This window comes from Boleophthalmus pectinirostris, unplaced genomic scaffold, assembly GCF_026225935.1.
Source record: "Boleophthalmus pectinirostris isolate CB_2022bp ecotype Guang Dong unplaced genomic scaffold, ASM2622593v1 HiC_scaffold_19, whole genome shotgun sequence".
In the NCBI taxonomy this organism is placed as follows: Eukaryota; Metazoa; Chordata; class Actinopteri; order Gobiiformes; family Gobiidae; genus Boleophthalmus; species Boleophthalmus pectinirostris.
The window spans coordinates 42975799-42996111 of NW_026571140.1; the positions used below are offsets into that span (position 1 = coordinate 42975799).

The 20313-nt window shown below is 43.0% G+C and overlaps 2 protein-coding genes across 2 annotated transcripts in view; one reads left to right on the forward strand and one right to left on the reverse strand.

Annotated features, from left to right (window-relative positions):
- The window catches only part of LOC110173250 (protein kinase C and casein kinase II substrate protein 3), a 49119-nt gene extending 33836 nt beyond the window's left edge, over positions 1-15283 (forward strand). The window contains exons 6-10 of the mRNA XM_055154367.1: positions 156-331; positions 3462-3582; positions 7369-7508; positions 10605-10756; positions 13007-15283. Of these exons, the coding sequence (XP_055010342.1) occupies positions 156-331; positions 3462-3582; positions 7369-7508; positions 10605-10756; positions 13007-13122 (705 nt within the window). The 3' untranslated portion in view covers positions 13123-15283. The remainder of the gene's footprint in view (positions 1-155; positions 332-3461; positions 3583-7368; positions 7509-10604; positions 10757-13006) is intronic.
- A 4106-nt stretch (positions 15284-19389) lies between these two features.
- LOC110173252 (ladderlectin-like) lies at positions 19390-20090 on the reverse strand. The gene has a single exon (XM_020939244.2). The coding sequence runs from the start codon at positions 20087-20089 to the stop codon at positions 19592-19594; it is 498 nt and encodes a 165-aa protein (XP_020794903.1). The 5' UTR covers position 20090; the 3' UTR covers positions 19390-19591.
- Between the last annotated feature and the right edge of the window lie 223 nt (positions 20091-20313).

Here is a 20313-nt window from a genome sequence, read left to right on the forward strand (position 1 = left end):
CTAAAATTACCGTAGATATTGTTGTTAAAATACCTAGAAAAAGACATTCTGACTGAGCGGGGTCGCCTCTCCGCAGATCTGACCTGTCACTTGGTCTTGTTCGGTCTCCATGAAGATTTTAAAAAAGGTTTAATGGACCCTTTGGTTTGTCCCAGGCGAAGGAGCGCTACACCAAAGCCCTGGAGGAGTTAAACCGCTGTAACCCGAGGTACATGGAGGACATGGAGACCGTGTTCGAGCAGACGCAGGAGAACGAGAGGACCAGGCTCAGGTTCTTCAAAGAGGTCCTGCTGGAGATCCACGAACATCTGGACCTCAGCACCAAGGACGGGTAAGCACCAGCAGAAGATTCAAGAAGGTTAAAGGGTCCAGGTTACACTATTTTATCATCTGCTGCTGTTGTTTCCTCATCACAAACGTGTCCAGAGTGATGTTTTGTTTCATTCACACATGTGGTGAAGGGAGCTTAGTCCTGGTTTAGTCCTGGTTTAGTCCTGGTTTAGTCCTGGTTTAGTCTGGTTTTGTTCTGGTTTAGTTCTGGGTTAGTCCTGGTTTTATTCCCAGTTTAGTCCTGGTCTAGACCTGATAGTTCTGGAGACTCTGGTTCTTGAGTGTGGATAATTGTGGTGTGTTTGTGTTTTCCTGATTTAGTCTTGGCTCAGTCCTGGTTTGGTGTGTGTGTGTGTGTCTGTGTGTGTGTGTGTGTGTGTGTCTGTGTGTGTGTGTGTGTGTGTCTGTGTGTGTCTGTGTGTGTGTGTGTGTGTGGTGTGTCTGTGTGTGTGTGTCTGTGTGTGTCTGTGTGTGTGTGTGTGTGTGTGTGTGTGTCTGTGTGTCTGTGTGTCTGTGTGTGTGTCTGTGTGTGTGTCTGTGTGTCTGTGTGTGTGTGTGTGTCCTGTGTGTGTGTGTGTGTCTGTGTGTGTGTGTGTGTGTTGCTGTGTGTGTGTGTGTGTGTGTTGTTGTGTGTGTGTGTGTGTGTCTGTGTGTCTGTGTGTGTGTGTGTGTGTGTCTGTGTGTGTGTCTGTGTGTGTGTGTGTGTCTGTGTGTGTGTGTGTCTGTGTGTGTGTGTCTGTGTGTGTGTCTGTGTGTGTGTGTCTGTCTGTGTGTGTGTCTGTGTGTGTGTGTGTGTGTCTGTGTGTGTGTGTCTGTGTGTGTGTGTGTGTGTGTGTGTGTGTCTGTGTGTCTGTGTGTCTGTGTGTGTGTGTCTGTGTGTGTGTGTGTGTGTAATGTGTGTGTGTGTGTGTGTGTCTGTGTGTGTCTGTGTGTGCTGTGTGTGTGTGTGTGTGTGTGTGTGTAGGGTTAATACTAAACCTCCTCCTGATACAAACCAAGGACAAACACCAGACTCTGAAACTGGATCTGGTCTAGTTCAGTCCTGGTTTAGTTTTTATTTTAGTTCTGGTTTGGTTTTGGTTTAGACCTGGTTCAGTCCTGGTTCAGTCCTGGTTTAGTCCTGGATTAGACCTAGTTTAGTCCTGGTTAGTCCTGGTTTTAGTCCTGATTCAGACCTGGTTTAGTCCTGGTCTAGTCCTGGTTTAGCCCTGGTTCAGTCTTGTCGGTTCAGTCCTGGTTCAGTTTTGGTTTAGTCCTGGTTCAGTCCTGTTCAGCCTGTTTACCTGGTTTAGTCCTGGTTAGTCCTGGTTTAGTCCCTGGTTTCAGTCCTGGTCAGTCCTGGTTTAGCCCTGGTTTAGTCCTGGTTAGTCCTGGTTTAGTCCTGGTTCTTAGACCTGTTTAGTCCTGGTTCAGTTCAGTTGGTTTAGTCCTGGTTTAGTCTTGTTTTAGTCCTGGGTTTAGTCCTGGTTCAGTCCTGGTTTAGTCCTGTTTAGTCCTGGTTTAGTCTTGGTTTTAGTCCTGGTTAGTCCTGGTTCAGTCCTGGTTTAGTCCTGGTTTAGCAGTCCTGGTTCAGTCCTGGTTTAGTCCTGGTTTTATCCTGGTTTAGTCCTGGTTCAGTCCTGGTTCAGTCCTGGTTTAGTCCTGGTTAGTCCTGGTTCTGGTTCAGTCCTGGTTTAGTCCTGGTTTAGTCCTGGTTTAGTCCTGGTTCAGTCCTGGTTTAGTCTCAGAGTCTCGGGTCAGTGAGTTTGAGTTTGTGTTTGATGTTAAATGTCGTAAGTCTGAATCGTGAGTAAACAGAAGAGGAATGCGCCGCTCAAACACAGATGAACTTTAGAGAAGAGAAGCTTTGCCACCTCATGACCTCACAGGGTGGAAGAGTCTTTGAGCTCTGAGTTGAAATGTGTGAAGAAAAGATGAAAGTAACAAGAGTTTTAAAACCGAAAACGCACAAATCCAAAATACAAGGACAGTTTTAAGCACAAAGAACAACATTTTTTAAACATTTATTTGCGCAGACAGACCAGACTCACCTGCGCAGACAGACCCAGACCGACTCACCTGCGCAGACCCAGACTCACCTGCGCAGACAGACCAGGACTCACCTGCGCAGACAGACCCAGACCCGGACTCACCTGCGCAGACAGACCCAGACCCAGACACACCTGCGCAGACAGAGACCCACCTGCGCAGACAGACCCAGACCCGGACTCACCTGCGCAGACAGACCCGGACTCACCTGCGCAGACAGACCCGGACTCACCTGCGCAGACAGACCCAGACCCAGACTCACCTGCGAGACAGACACAGACCCAGACTCACCTGCGCAGACAGACCCAGACCCAGACCCCCAGACCTGCCTGCAGACAGACCCCAGACCCGGACTCACCTGCGCAGACAGACCCAGACCCGGACTCACTGCAGCAGAACCCAGACCCGGACTCACCTGCGCAGACAGACCCAGACCTGGACTCACCTGCGCAGACAGACCCAAACCCAGACCTGCCTGCGCAGACAGACCAGGACTCGCCTGCGCAGACAGACCCAGACTTGGACTCGCCTGCGCAGACAGACCCGGACTCGCTGGCAGACAGACCCGGACACACCTGCGCAGACAGACCTGGACTCACCTGCGCAGACAGACCCAGAAAAAGACTCACCTGCGCAGACAGACCCAGACCCAGACTCACCTGCGCAGACAGACCCGGACTCACCTGCGCAGACAGACCCGACACCTGCGCAGACAGACCTGACGGGACAACTGCGCAGACAGACCGGACTCACCTAGACAGACCCAGACTTCACCTGCGCAGACAGACCGACTGGACTCACCTGCGCAGACAGACCCACACTTGACTCGCCAGTCTCCCCTAGCGTTAAATTTAACAACTACTAGCATGCCAATACACACTTCCTGATTCTCTGACAGTAAAACTCTTTATAATTGGATTCAAACAACACACAGTCGACTTAAACAATTCACTGGGTTCAGGATCTTTTACGTTTCTAAACAAACTGTTGATAATATTTTTTTTTTATCCCACCACAGGAAAGAAGAATGATTAAAAACATGAAATTCTGTCACTTTCTGTTCCGTTGTTGTGGTTTAATTCCGTTCTGGTGTGTCCGGTCAGGTTCTCGGCTCTGTACAGGGACCTGGGTCAGACCATCCGAGCCGTGAGTGACTGTGAGGACCTGCGCTGGTGGAGGAACACGCACGGACCAGGAACCTCCATGAACTGGCCCCAGTTTGAGGTCAGACGCAAAACAGGAACTTTAAAATATATAAATGTGTGGGAAAACCGGACCAGTCCTGGTTTAGTCCTGGTTTAGTTTAGTCCTGGTTTAGTCCTGGTTTAGTCCTGGTTTAGTTGGTTTAGACCTGGTTTAGACCTAATTTAGTCCTGGTTTAGTCCTGGTTCAGTCCTAATTTAGTCCTGGTTCAGTCCTGGTTTAGTCCTAATTTAATCCTGTTTTAGTCCTGGTTCTGTTTTGGTTCAGTCCTGGGTTTAGTCGTGGTTTAGTCGTGGTTTAGTCGTGGTCAAGTCCTGGTCAAGTCCTGGTCAAGCCCTGGTTCAGTCCTGGTTCAGTCCTGATCCAGTCCTGATCAAGTCCTACTTTAGTTCTGGTTTAGTTCTGGTTTAGTTCTGGTTTAGTCCTGGTTCAGTCCTGGTTTCAGTCCTGGTTTAGTCCTGGTTTAGTCCTGGTTCAGTCCTGGTTTAGTCCTGGTTCAGTCCTGGTTTAGTCCCTGGTTTAGTTCAGTTCCTGGTTCAGTCCTGGTTTAGTCCTGGTTTTAGTCCTGGTTCAGTCCTGGTTTAGTCCTGGTTTAGTCCTGGTTCAGTCCTGGTTCAGTTGGTTTTCCTGGTTTAGTCCTGGTTTAGTCCTGGTTTAGTCAGTCTGGTTTAGTCCTGGTTCAGTCCTGGTTCAAGTCCTGGTTCAGTCCTGGTTTAGTCCTGGTTTAGTCCTGGTTTAGTCCTGGTTCAGTCCTGGTTTAGTCCTGGTTTAGTCCTAGTTTAGTTCTGGTTTAGTCCTGGTTCAGTCCTGGTTCAGTCCTGGTTCAGTCCTGGTTTAGTCCTGGTTTAGTCCTGGTTCAGTTCTTGCTCTATACAGTGTCTCTGTGTAAAAACGTAAATATTAATGTGGAAAGTCTGTCCAGCTGCATTCCTCTCCCACTCAACCCACAACTACTGGACTGGACCGGGACTGGACCGGGACTGGACCGGGACTGGACCGGGACTGGACCGGGACTGAGACAAGATCCTGGTCAAACTGGAGCAAACTCAATATTAAATAACTCGGATTAGGGAAGATGACGAGGCGTGTTTGTGGCGCTTGGACAAAAGCTGAAATAGTTTTGAAGTGTTAAATTTCAGACTTTTGTCCCAGACCCGGACCGTCCTGTTTCTGCTCCTTCAAAATAAAAGCTCTGATTAAATCTGTATTATTCTGAAACAAAGAACGAAGCTCCGAACAAACAAGAAATATCAGGAAACAAATCTCTCCCCAAGAGCTCAGGAGGAGGAAGGAAACTCTACACTCAAGAACTGCCAAGACTGGTTTAGACCTGGTTTAGACCTGGTTTAGACCTGGTTTAGACCTGGTTTAGACCTGGTTTAGACCTGGTTTAGACCTGGTTTAGTCCTGGTTTAGACCTGGTTTAGACCTGGTTTAGACCTGGTTTAGTCCTGGTTTAGTCCTGGTTTAGACCTGGTTTAGACCTGGTTTAGTCCTGGTTTAGTCCTGGTTTAGTCCTGGTTTAGACCTGGTTTAGTCCTGGTTTAGTCCTGGTTTAGACCTGGTTTAGACCTGGTTTAGACCTGGTTTAGACCTGGTTTAGTCCTGGTTTAGACCTGGTTTAGACCTGGTTTAGTCCTGGTTTAGTCCTGGTTTAGTCCTGGTTTAGTCCTGGTTTTAGACCTGGTTTAGACCTGGTTTAGTCCTGGTTTAGACCTGGTTTAGTCCTGGTTTAGACCTGGTTTAGTCCTGGTTTAGTCCTGGTTTAGTTCCCTGGTTTTAGTCCTGGTTTGGTTTAGACCTGGTTTAGACCTGGTTTAGTCCTGGTTTAGACCTGGTTCAGTCCTGGTTTAGTCCTGGTTTAGTCCTGGTTCAGTCCTGGATTTAGACCTGGTTTAGTCCTGGTTTAGTCCTGGTTTAGACCTGGTTTAGACCCGGTTTAGTCCTGGTTTAGACCCGGTTCAGTCCTGGTTTAGTCCTGGTTTAGTCCTGGTTCAGTCCTGGTTTAGTCCTGGTTTAGTCCTGGTTTCAGTCCTGGTTTAGTCCTGGTTTAGTCCTGGTTCAGTCCTGGTTTAGTCCTGGTTTAGTCCTGGTTCAGTCCTGGTTTAGTCCTGGTTTAGTCTGGTTTAGTTCCTGGTTTAGACCTGGTTTAGACCCGGTTTAGTCCTGGTTTAGAACCCGGTTCAGTCCTGGTTTAGTCCTGGTTTAGTCCTGGTTTAGTCCTGGTTTAGTCCTGGTTTAGTCCTGGTTTAGTCCTGGTTCAGTCCTGTTTAGTCCTGGTTTAGTCCTGGTTAGTCCTGGTTCAGTCTGGTTAGTCCTGGTTCAGTCCTGGTTTAGTCCTGGTTTAACAAAAGGCTCTTGTTGAGTCGTGGGGCAGATTCCTGGACACTGGGGCGGCTCCTTTTACAAACAAACACAAGAACTCTAAATAAAAATGTGCTTATATTAGTAGTTTTATCACAGAGTACTTTTGACTTGTACTTTTGACTTGAGTACTTGTACTTGAGTAAAGGGGGTGGGTGGCTCTAGTGGAAAGTGACATGGTGTCTTCAGGCAAGACACTTCTGCCATTTTGCCTCATATGAACGTGTGTGTAAACCAATAATGCAGAACCAAAAAGGAACCAAAACCAGGACTAAACCAGGAGGTAACTAGGACTAAATCAGGTTTAAACCAGGACTGAACCAAGACTAAACTTGGGACTAAACCAAGACTGAACCAAGGACTAAACCAGGGACTAAACCAGGGGCCAAACCAGGGACTAAACCAGGGACTAAACCAGGGACTAAACCAAGGACTAAACCAGGACTAAACCAAGGATTAAACCAGGGACTAAACCAGGGAAAACCAGGACTAAACCAGGAGGTAACTAGGACTAAATCAGGTCTAAACCAGGACTGAACCAAGACTAAACTTGGGACTAAACCAAGACTGAACCAAGGACTGAACCAAGGACTAAACCAAAGGACTAAACCAGGACTAAACCAGGAAAACCAGGGGAAACCAGGACTAAACCAAGGACTAAACCAGACTAAACCAGGGGCCAAACCAGGGACTAAACCGGGACTAAACCGGGACTAAACCAGGACTAAAGTAAGACTAAACCAGGGCCAAACCAGGACTGACCCAGGACTAAACCGGGGCCTAAATGAAGAGCCTGTCCCGATCATTTAAAAACACTGTACTTAGATTTAAAATAACTTAAAATCAGACGTTTTAAAGCTCTTGATTTTATAACTTAAAGGCGGGGCTTCCAGTGTTTTTTATTTTTTTTTGTTAATGAGTAAATGTATGATCCCCTCTGGTAAGATTGTAAACGCAAAACTGATTCTTGTGCGTGTTTGTATCTAATAATCAAGTATTGAATATCAAACTTGGAAGAAAGGGTTTCGAGGTTCATTTGGCTAAGCTCCTGTTGCCTGGGATCCAAAATAAACACTTCAGTACTTTAAGATGAGTTCAGACGGGCTTGAGTGACAGGAGGATCAGCCAATCAGGGACACGCAAGGTTCTGGTTGTATAAAAAAAATAGAGTTCAATTTGCCACGTAAAATTATTAGTATTTCAACCTGCTTCATTTGTCTGTTAAAACTATTCTAAAGCCAATACATGCGTGTGAATACTGGAAATGTCCGACTGTGACTTGTGTCTTTTCAGTCCTAGGTCAGTTAGTCCCGTTTCAGTCCCGGTTCAGTCCCGGTTCAGTCCTGGTTCAGTCCTGGTTCAGTCCTGGTTCAGTCCTGGTTCAGTCCTGGTTCAGTCCTGGTTCAGGTCTACACGAGTACTGGATTAGTTCTGTCTTTTCAGGAGTGGAGTCCAGACCTGAGTCGGTCCATCAGCCGAAAGGAGCGAGTAGGAGGAGGCTCTGAGGACAACGTGGTCACACTGACCAACATCGTGTCGTCTGGAGACGCCCCGCCGAGCCCCACCCCCGACACGCCCCCCAGGTAACAGGCCCCGCCCCCGACACGCCCCCCTTCCCCCAGGTAACAGACCCCGCCCTGACACACCTCCCGGGTAACAGGCCCCGCTCATGAACGCCCACCAGGTAACAGGCCCCGCCCCCGACACGCCCCCCCTTCCCCAGGTAAGAGACCCCGCCCCTGACACACCTCCCGGGTAACAGGCCCGCCCTAAACACCCACCAGGTAACAAGCCCCGCCAATAAACGCCCACCGAATAACAAGCCCCCGCCCTAAACGCCCACCAGGTAACAAGCCCCGCCCCTAAAAGCCACCAGGTAACAAGCCCCGCCCCTAAAAGCCCACCAGGTAACAAACATGACCGATAAAAGACCTAAATTATGACTCAACCTTGTCCATAAGTCGACTAAACCAGGTCTAAAATCAGACTTGACTCGGTCTAAAGTATTTACTTAAATATTTATTAACCCAAAACACAAAAACATGAATAGACTGGTCTTTAAAGCTGTATTCTGTAACTTTTCTAGTGAAGAGGCCGCTCACAGTCAGAATGTTTGTTTTTCTAGAAATTTTTGAGCTATAAAAAAAAAAAAATGCCTGTAATTGAATAAATGTAAAGTTGAGCTGTTTAATGTCACACTGTGGAACATTTCAATGACATATCCGTAGAAACAAGCAGGTGACGGACCCCCGGCCCCGGCCCCGCGTACCTCCAGGGAAACACACTAACCTTGGGCAAAACAAAACCCGCTGGAATTGTAAATGATATTTTAAGTGTCCGTCTTTCTGCCCACATTAGATTAAGAGTCAAATCTCACACGTTAACCACAGCGAGCAGACGAAACGGCGTCCAAGTGCGAGGTCAGGGCCGCGCGTGTTTAGTCTGGTTTCAGTGAGCTGTACAGACACAATAATAAAAAAAAAAAAAAAGTACTACAGGGACAGAGCAGACTTTAACTTTGATTATGAGAATTTCTATGGGACACCAGCAGAAAGAAGAGTGAGGGAGTCAGGTGAAGAGTTGATATTTTTTGGTATCTTTATGTAAAAAGGCAAATTAAATTCATCATTCATAAATTTAATCTGTATTTTTATTTTTTTTTCCAAATTAACTTTTTATTGAAAAAGCAGATTAAACTTTGCAATGTATAAACTGAAATCACATGTTCCTGCTGCTCACGCTTGTCCCGAACGCAACGGAAAGTGTGGAATTTCTTGTACAAATCATCGTTAAATCCACATTTGTGCTTCGGTACGTTGCAGATATATATATATTATAATGTGTTTAATTCAGATTTATGCAAATCTCACAGAAACAAAACTTAAAACACATCGCTAATTTGCATAAACTAAGTGAAGGAAAAAAAAACAGCTTGTGTTGCTGATGCGGTTCAACTTCTGTCGGATTAAAGGACACGACTCAGTGGAATGTATTAGTATTAGTATTGACTAAGGATGGGCATGATTAATCGATTAATCGATAATTGATCATTAAGAATTTCATCGATTATGTTCAATTTTAATCGACAAACTGAATGTAGGTTGCTGTGTGTGTCGTGAGCAAACAGGTGTGTACATGTGTCTCTGCATCAGAAGGAGCGAGACACAAACAGTGGGTCAGTCTGTAACGAACCGAAGCACAAATGTGGATTTAACGATGATTTGTACAAGAAATTCCACACTTTGAGTGTGAGTCCATGTGCACAGTGGATAAAGCAGCACATATGTTTCTGTGTCCAGTGGGAAAAAGTTTTTCCAGGTGAGAGTCGCTCAATGTGGATGACGAGGCCCCGCCCCCCTCCCCCCGTACGCTGTCCTGGTTTTGACAAACACAAATCTGGTCACACTGACCTGTATTCACCTGAGTCATGTCTTTTAATCCAACACAAGTTGAACCACATCAGCGACACAAGAGCTGGAGTTTTATCTTCACTTAGTTTATGTAAATTAGTGATGTGGTTTTAAGTTTTGTTTCTGTGAGATTTGAACAAAACTGAATTAAACACATTATAATGTCAAACAGCTGATGTGGATCTAGAGTCGTTATGTTTATATGTTGTAAAGTTGAATTTATTTATGCAGATTAGTGCAGATAGTAATAATAATGATGATCATTTTAATATAAAAATGTTAAAGATTAATCGAGCGTTAATTTTTCCGACGATCGATTAAGAAAATTTCATCAAATGCCCGTCCCTAGTATTGACCAGATTTGCATTTATCAAAACCAGGACACTGTACGGGGGAGGGGGCGGGGCCTCGTCATCGACATTGAGCGACTTTCACCTGGAAAAACTTTTTCCCACTGGACACTGACACATCTGTGCTGCTTTATACACTGTGCACATGGACTCACACTTGTATAAGAAATTCCACGCTTTCCGTTCCGGTCAGGACAAGTCATTGTTAAATCCACATTTGTGCTTCGGTTCGTTACAGACTGACCCACTGTTTGTGTCTCGCTCCTTCTGATGCAGAGACACATGTACACACCTACTGTTTGTCTCCGGACATGGACGTTTGGTCTCCCTACACACAGCAACTTACATCGGGTTTGTCAATTAAAAATGAACGTAATCGATGAAATTCTTAATGATCAATTATCGATTAATCGACTAATCATGCCCGTCCCTAATTGAGACATTTTCATTTGAACTAAGTGTCAACCAAGTGTCTTTTTTCGGAGTTCAAAATGTTTTTGTTTCATGCTGAAATAAAATTCCGTGTTCAGTTTTCATTGATTTCATAAATGCAACACACTATAGTCTTTTATACAGAGCCACAGGTAAAATAAAAGATCTGCAGTGATAAAGATGCACAACAGCAACATTTATATTGAACTTTCATGGCCCTAAATGGATTATTTATACATTTATTTGTGAAAAACAGCCTTCTGGACACTGTTAGAATGGAACTTGAATCTTGGTGGACCCAGTAGATTTTATTCAACTGAGCAAATATTCCACAGATTTTCTTTTATCTTTTTAACTGGTTTTATCACATTTTAAAATTGGTACAAGTTGAATTTCTGACATTGGGCCACATGACGCGTCCTGTTACACACTGCAGCTTTAAATCAAACAAACAGCTGATGACCTGACTGTTCACTTCCTGTTTCAGGGTCAGAGAGGACTCGTCTGATTGGTCGGATGACGAGAGCCCGAAGAAGGCGCTGGCGGTGAACGGCGTGCACGAGCAGGTAGCGGGCGTGCACGTGAAGGCGCTGTATGATTACACAGGGCAGGAGGCAGACGAGCTCAGCTTTAAAGCAGGTATTAACCACATAACACACTAACGCTGCGCTCACCGCTGATGTCGACAGGTTATGCTTTTCAGAATGTTCCAGACTCTATAAAAGTATTAAAGTATAAAAGTTTTCTCTCTCGTCTGTTTGAAGTATGTTGTAAAAGTGCACTTGGACTCATGCTGTTTCCTTTTGTTGATTTTTGAAAACTAAACTATTAACGGTTTAAAAAACTTCTAAAACAACAAAGAACGTGTTTCTTTGGAGGATTTTTTCTTACACAAACACAAAATGTTCTCACAATCTTTGCGGGTTGAGCAGGCGTCCTGTAACGGAAAGGTTTGTGGTTTGATTTCAGCTTTGGTCACTTCGTCCTGTGTCTTTTAATATTAATAACAGTGAAATATTAGATTTATATTTTGCCTTTCGTGACTTAGACTTAAGAGAAATTATTTGGACACATCCTCTCACACGTCACAACATTGATTCATTCATTTTTATTTTGAGTTTTATTTTTTTTATTTCATACTGCATATACATTATAAACAAAAAAGCACATTTCTCGAAAAAGGAGCAGGAAGAAGAAGAAAAACTTATATTATCTCGCCCCTGTTCATTATAGTTTCAAAAATAAAAAAATGATGTGGCTTGTTGCTTCTGTACATTGATGATGAAATTTCACAAATATTCACATATAGCAATATAAAAGACATACTATGCAAAGTAAATATTATTTTAGCCCCGTTTATTTCTTTTTTTTTGTATTGTGCTGTATTATGGTCATACAAATTAATAATAATGATAAAGAAGCACAAAAGTTTATTGTTTATGATCATAGCAAAATAATAAGAATAAAAAAACAATATCATAATAACAAAGAGTAAAAAAATATACATAATAATACATGTTAAATAAATAATAATAAAAAAAAATAAAAATAACAAGAGACACGTGTGAAATAAACAGGGTTCCAACGGTCATGGAAATCCTGGAAAAGTCATGGAAATTTTGTATCTCTTTCACGCCGCTCCAGCTTTCTGTTCAGTTTTCATTAGACTATTCAGATTATTTCTGAACGTCTGCACCTTTTGTTTAAAAGAGACGACAATAAATGCACTGACAGGATTTTGAATGTTAAAAACTACAAACCCAAACCATAAGGTGAGTGGAAATTAGGGAGCATCATTTGTCCAACTTTTAGAAAAATCTTTGAAAATCAATCTGTACCTAGTATATATTTTTTTTACACTTAACAAAGTAAAATTCCATGAGAAATTTCATGAAATTCTGTTGAAGTCTACTGGGTCCACCAAGCCTCTGAAGTTTAGTGCTGCAGAAGCCTTAATATTTTTTTCTTTAATAACCTCAAAAATAATTAATGTAGCTCAATAGGATCAATGGAAGTTGGATATAAATATGGACATTGTGTAACATTTGGTATCAGTTTTATGTCTCGATCATCATTAGTTTCCGAGATATGGCAAAAGTGTCATTTCTTTGGGACTTCAAGGGCCTTATTATAAAAAAAATAAAAATAAAAATTAATATAATAATAATAAAAATTAATATAAAAAAAATAAATAAATAATAATAAAAATAATAAATAATAAATACTATATATATAATATATATATATATATATATATATAAATAAAAACAAAAAAAAAACGTGATTTTTCTGCCAGAGTCTTATGGACACCGTTTAGGATGGAACTTAAGAGTCTTGGTGGACCCAATGGATATTCTTCAATTGAGCAAATATTCCACAGATTTTCTTTTAATTTGTATTGTCACATTTTAAAATTGGGTACAAGTTGAATTTCTGACATTGGGGCAAATGATGCAGCCTAATGGAAAGAGTTAACATTTCATATTTAGCTCTAAAAGTCTGATCAGTTCTACACATGCAGGTGCTATAAAGTCATAGGGTTTTGAGAATGTTGTCAGTAAAAAGAGTGGGAACCTTGAATAAGACATAATTATATAAATGTACAAGTCACAATAAAATAGATATATTATAGATACATTATATAGAAATATTTATTTACAAGCGGTCATAGGAAGACTGTGTGTGACGGCCAAAGTAAGGTTCCACCACCAGCAGCACTGACGTTCACACTAGGCCGTGTACGTAGCATGTAGTTGGTTCTAGCAGAAATCAAACTTCCCCCTGAGCAGACGTACCATTCAGACACGACTGTTTCTACCCGGTGACCCTCTGGTTAGCGGGCGAGCGCTGACCTCCTGCTGCATAATGTTACATGTGCCGTTTTTACAGGAGAGCAGCTACTGAAGCTGAGCGAGGAAGACGAGCAGGGCTGGTGCAAGGGTCAACTGAGCGACGGACAAATCGGCCTGTACCCCGCCAACTACGTCCAGGCGCTCGGCTCCTGAGGCCACGCCCACCCAGCTCCTGAGGCCACGCCCATTTCAACTGAAGCCGCGCCCAACCAGCTCCTGAGGCCACACTCATGTGAACAGAAGCCACGCCCATCCAGCTCCCGAGGCCACGCCCATCCAGGTCCCGAGGCCACGCCCATCCAGCTCCCGAGGCCACGCCCATCCAGCTCCCGAGGCCACGCCCATTTCAACCAAAGCCATGCCTATCTAGATCCTGACGCCCAGAAGCCACACCCATCCCTCTTCAGAGGCCACGCCCACTTCCCGCCATTACGTCACAGCCATGTGAACAGAAGCCACGCCCACCCCGCTCCTGAGGCCACGCCCCCTTCCCTTTAGGCCACACCCACACACCCATAAACCTCTTATCAACGGAAATGATCGCGCACTTTGACCACACCCCCAGTGTTTTGAATGTTAAAGACGCACTGTGTAACTTTTCTGCTGCACCCGCTCGTCTCCGTGGAGAACGCTGGAATGTTCCGCAGTATGGCTTTAAGTGCTGATAATGCTGATACCCCCGAGGCCTTTTTACGTGCCGTCAGTGAAACGCGTGAAATGTAAATAAAGTAAAAAAGATACACAAGTCGAGCAGCAACATCGCCATGGAGACGAGCAGATAGCGGACCACCTGCCAGAAAGTGACACAGTGCAGCTTTAACGCCACGACAGAGGCCCCCAAACTGTCCTCAGCCAATGGGACGGTGCCAATGGAACGCTGCCAGGACCAATCAGAAGCTGCTGTTTGATCATGTGACCCAGACGCCACAGTTTTCAGTTTTTCTTTTTTTTTTTATTCTTTCAAAATATTGACTTTTTGCTGTTTTAAATTTTTAGTTTTGTTTTACTATGATTTTATGGTTTGAAATCAAAGGAACAATATAACTTTCAGACTTCAGAGAGGCCATAGCTGTAGCGACGAGTGGTGTCACGACGCTCAAATTTAATACTGGATTTCGATACTAAGAAATTCACTTGATACCGATTACGATACCGTGATTTTTACTAATACAATTTCATTTTCATATACAAATTAAGAGTACTGTATTTTTCGGACTATAAGTAAAAACATCTGCAATGAAAACATGACTTTATTTTAGTCTGTTTTTACGAAAAAGTGGCTTTAGGAAAGACTGATTCTGCAGTGGCTCATAATTTCACCTGAAGTGGGCGATTCAGATCATTAAATAAATTATAAATCAGCGTTTTAAATCTTCGTTAAAGTCATTTCGTTTTTGCAGTGCAGTAGTGTGTGTAGGCTTCATAGCGACCAGTGCCTTAGAGAAGAGCGCCCTCTCCTGTCTGAACCTCACATCGCATCTTAACCCAAATCAATCAATCACAATCCTCTGTTCTTTTTAATAATTTTATACAAATCAGACCATTGATTTCAGTGTTTTCAATTAATTATTTTTAAGTGTGGTATTTTTGCTTTTATTTGTAATTTATTTGCGTTTTTGTCTAAGGATCAAAAATGGGAAATGCGTTTGTCTTTTTGGTTTTATTTAAAGAGGAGGTATGATGCGAGATGGACTTTTTGTCTTTTCATCAAAAACACGCCTGAGGAGGTCTGTGCATGTTTGAGTAATTTAGCGATCTCTCCCGGGCCGTATTTAAACCCTCCTTGCGGTCAGCTGTTCGAGGCTCCGCCCACAAGCCTTCGCCCCCTTTATGCTCCCACGCGATAATTCTCCATAAATATTCAAAAACATGACACAAAACTGTTGGCGCTGATTGTGTTGTGATGGAGCTCTGAAGGGGGAGTGACTCAGCGCAGAGAGCAAAGCGCAGTGGACCCTCAAAGTGCAGCATTTTCAAAACAATAAATGGAGCATTGTGATCTAAATAAGTGATGTATTATAGTTTATACCTCCTCTTTAAAGAAAGCGGTATTGTTTTTCTTTCCAAAAGCTTTACTCATAAATACTTATAATTATATGTAAATAGTTGATAGATTTTTTTATTAAATGCAATTCTTGTTTAAGGATTCTCTCCTCAAATGTTTTTTTTTTTTCCTGAAGCCATGAGTTTGAGTTTGATGATTTAGGGTCTGTAGCTGCTTCTGCGTTCGCCAAATGCGTCTGTAAATATGAAATTTCACATTTGTTAAGCAAAAAGTGTCAGGAAATAAACCCTTTATGCAGCAGAAAAAAAATGTGTGATTTTTTTTTTTTTTTTTTTTTTTTTTTTTTTTTAAATACTGTAAAATTTTGAACTGTATTTGATGAGAAATTTCCAGAAATCATCATCTGACTTAAGGCAACATCTGCGAGGCCATGGAGTGAGCGCTCTGGAACATCACCGCCACCTGCTGGTACAAACTGGTACTGCAACTTTGAAGGTGTAGACACAGATGACGGCCACAAGAGGGCGACAACAGTCCAGGACATTCCTACACACCATGTAAGAAACTTTGAACTGTGATTTAAGCAGAGACCAAAAACCAGGACTAAACCAGGTCTGAACCAGGTCTGAACCAGGTCTAAACCAGGAGTAAACCAGGTCTAAACCAGGTCTAAACCAGGAGTAAACCAGGTCTAAACCAGGACTAAACCAGGAGTAAATTAGGTCAGAACCAGGACTAAACCAGGACTAAATCCGGACTGACTGCGATAAAATTGCTCCATGTTGAACATGTTGAGATTAGACTGTTTTGTTCGAATTTATTTATTATTTGTATTATTTTGTATTTGTTATTTGGTTTGTAAAATAATAATACTAATGTACAGTGTAGTTGGTAATATGCTTTGTTCTATACGTTTCAGTTACAAAAATATAATTTGCAAGAGACCTCCATAACAGAAGAAAAGTACACAAGTCTTGAGTACATAGACAGTATATATAAGTTTTTTTAAACTTCAGGCTACTCGTTTTGAACACCAGAAATGTTCCCAACATACAGTATGTACACGTGTCCTTGTGTTTGTGATGTACCTTATACAGGCATGTCGCTCAAACAAATACAAATGAATGAGTAAATATATAAATGGACATAGGGAACATAGGAACCAGTTCAGAGGGAACTTCTACAGGCAAATCCACGGCTGTGCGATGGGCTCACCGGTCTCTCCGATCACTGCTAACTTATATATGAACAATTTGAACAGAGGCCCTTGGCCTCTTATCCAGGAACTCCACCCACACATTGGTATCGTTATGTGGATGATAACTTTTCTAAAATCATAATTCAAGATTTGGAACCATTTACTGCACATGTTCATGCTGTAGATCGTAACATCAAATTCACCAGTGAAGATGCCAAGAGCAACACAAAATGGGTTTCTTAGATTGTGCAGTAACGACAGGAGAAGACCGGCGACTCCAGGTTGAGGTCTTCAGGAAGCCCACACACAGACCAGTACCTGCTTTTTGATTCTCACCACCCACTGCAGCACAAACTTGGAGTTATTCGGACACTACAACACAGGGCTCAGGTGGTGCCTCCAAGCACAGAGGGAAAGGAGAAAGAAGAACAACAGGTGCAGAAAGCCGTCTCTGTTTGCAGAGATCCAAAATGGGCCTTCAACAAAACCAAGAGAACTACAAAACAGACACATAGAGAATCAAAACCCAGGAGAAGGGGGTAACTATTCCCTACATGGCCAGTGTTTCTGAAAAACTACAAAGGATTTTCAGACAACATGAGGTCCAGGTCTATTTCAAACCTACAAACACTTTAAGACAGAAACTGGTCCAACCAAAGGACAAAACACCGAGCCACAAACAAGCACTGTTGGGCAAGTTACTTTGAAACTGTAATGTGTTATTTATTACCTATTACTGTCATTTCTAAGTAATTCGTTACATTACAATATTACTGCATTTAAAATGTAAGGTATTACATTACTATTGCATTACTTTAAGTTACTCTCACCAAAATAACTTTTGCGCTGTATATGGACTGAACCAGGACTAAACCAGAGCTGAACCAGGACTAAAACAGGACTCACTGTCAGGACGGGCTCGAAGGTGACGCAGGAGAAAGGAGCGGCTCTGCTCCGCACCTCATGGAGGTAAGAGCGTCTGTCGCCCGATCGCTCATTATGGACTCTGCTGCGCGGGGGTCGCGGTCCTGATTTCAGCAACTATTTGCAGGGACCTGAGCCGTGTAAGACTCTGTTACAGCGCGTAACTTCTACCTTCCTTCAGCGTGTCCAGAAGTCCAACTTTTTGTGTGATGGTTTTATCTTTCTCTGTCTTTTGGGTGTGAGTGCAGGAGCCTTTGTCGGTGCAGAACGTTTCGTCGACGTTGTGGGTTTTGTCGGGGAGAAAACTTACAACCGTACAGCACTTCAGAATCACACTGCTACAGATTGAACATTTACTTAAATTTGGCAGCTGAACACATTCTGTACTGTACAGGAGACAGGAGTCACTTGGCCAGTCAGGACACAGCGGGAGGAAAGCAATACATGTTCATACACTAAAAACAAAAGGCAAAATTGCACAAAAAAAAATAAAAATCTGCGAAACAGTGAGACCACGAAAAGTGAACTATGATAGAGGGAGGGACGAGTGTAAACCAGGTCTAAACAGCGTGGAGTTCTGTGTCGGTCCTTTCGCCCGCGGTCACCTGAAGGTCTACGAGGAGCATCTCCGGCGTTTCACCGCTGCTGATATCGAGGTGATTTTAGCGAATTTGTATGAAGAAAAACCCACCACTTCAATCCAGGTTAAAAAAACATTGTAACACGCGTTACTCACATTTGTACCGAGTAAAATATTACAATTTTTTCCCCATAATGCCTTACATTACTGCGTTACAGCAAAAAGTAATGCATTACTGTAATTCGTTACTTTTATAACGCGTTACTCCCAACACTGCAAACAAACCAATGTTGTCTACTGCACTCAGTGCAGTGAAGACTGCAGTGAACGCTACACTGGAGAAACTAAACAGACACTTCACAAAAAGATGAACTAACACAGACGAGAGAGCAGCACAGGACCTGAGTCTGTTGTACATCTCCACTTAAAAACCACAGGTCGCTCGTTTGAGGACAGCGAGGTACAGATTTTAACCAGAGAAAAGAATTGGTTTGAGAGGAAAGTGAAAGAAGTAATTTTTCTCCTCTCTTATAAATGGACATAGTTAACGCACTCGTCGCCACTTTCCAAATAGGAAGTTCACATGTGGCTCTTCTGGCTCCTTCTGATTCTGGCTCCCATTGACTTACATTATAATATTGTGGCTCTTCTTTCTGTACCTGCTGCTGTGAACCTCGTCATTTGGTCTTAAAATGTTTGTATTAACCTGCTCTACATGATCCTGTTTTTGTTTTGTTTTTTCCGCTATTTTGTCCATCAAAGAAACCCTGTTCATAACATAAAGTCTGGCTCCAGATTTGCTCGTGTAACCGTGAGCATCGTGAGCTTCATTAGACTGGAGCTGAACGCTGTAGTCGACGTCACACTCGCTTAGTCCACTTCTGTACACAGTTTATGCTTCAGTATGAAGTTTGTTTATTAGTTTTCTGGTCGTGCACAGCTCCAGGTTTGTTTTTGATGAGGAAACATTATAACACAGATCAGAAAACAGTGTGACGTGAGCCGTGCAGTGTTTGTTGTGGAGCTGTATTTCTGTACAGAGGCGTGTGGACGGACGACTCCTCCCTGGTCACTGCACATGATCGCCGTACATTTGTTTGTTAAAGTATTAGTGATGGTAAATTTATACATTAAAATATTCTGGGATTAGTGTGGAGGGAGGCCAAGGTGGTACTGGTGTGTCCACTGCTGCTTTACCTGAATCAGAATGCCCGTCAAAGACTCAAACTTGGTTTCTAAATGGTTTTGTCAGTGGACTTTATAATATTACACTGTAAAACTATTTGTTACTGTTAAATCGGAGTCATCTTGGCCAAGTGTTAAAGGACAACCACTGTGAAACATCTGTCTACTGAAGACTGCAAAAATAAAGTCACTTAAAATATGGATCCTTACAGACGACACCATGAATCTGATCAAAATCACTCATGTGTTCTCCAAATATGGAGTGGTGTTGTTGGACATAATTTGAAGTGATGTCATCAGAATAAATTGGAAATAATGATGTTGTTGCAATAGTGACGCAGTCACACACAGAAAAACAAACCAGCAGCTGAATCCACTGCACATTTATTATACGTATTGTATCAGATGAACATTACACTTTACAGTGAAACAAGACGAAGTGGCAGCAGACTCCAGTTTTTTTATTCACAGATCAAGTCAATGACAAAACTATAAACTGTCTACACAAAAAATATAAAATAACCTGCATATAAATGTTTAAGATTCAATTTAACATTTTGTTTTGTAATCAGAGTCATTGTTTGATCAGTGTTTAGCTCTTACAGTTTACATACATTAGAATCAGTTTTGTATCCCACAAAACAAAACTTATTCAAAATGTAGAACCTTATCATCAAATCAGAAGATAAAGTCCATGTCCAGGTGTTGGTTTGTGGCTGTGACATCATTTCTAACAATAAGGTTTACGTGTGGCACAGACAGAGGGAAAGGTACGTGAGCAAACCATATCATTCCAATTTTTTCCATTATCCCAACCGATTTCCCCACAGGCTTCATTTCCTCCATAATTGTTTGGTTCTCCTTTATTCCAGTTCATATACACCACTGGACAACCATCAGACCACATCCACGCTCCATCTTTGTGGTGGTCACTGAGTCCAATCCAAGCTGGTCCCACAGTGCGATCAAAATTCTGGATCAAACTCCTCACAAAGTTGTCTTCTTCCAGACTGTAGATGGACACCAGGTTGGCGCCCTGAGACACACAGTTGATCTCTGCATCAGCCCATGTGGAATGAGTGGCCACATACTTGTAACAGCGACCGTTGAAGATGAACCAGGACATGGGGCAGGTCCCCCGCACCAGTGCGCTTTCACTGAGCCCAGGCATAGCATCCAAACCCAGATACACACCCAGAAGCAGCAGGGAGAAGATGGACGACTGCATGGTCTTCATCTCAAAGGCAGAATCATGATCCAAACTGTGAGAGGAGTTTTATAGGCCGTGTTTGCAGTGGACTTTGACCACCATCAAAGGTTACAAACACTTAAGCAAACACTGACCTTTAAGAGCAAACTTTTTTTATTCCAGTGATTTAAGGGTATTTGTGTGTTTCACAATGTCGATATGGCATGCTGTATAAGTGGCAGATTACAGAGGCCTGGTGGAAC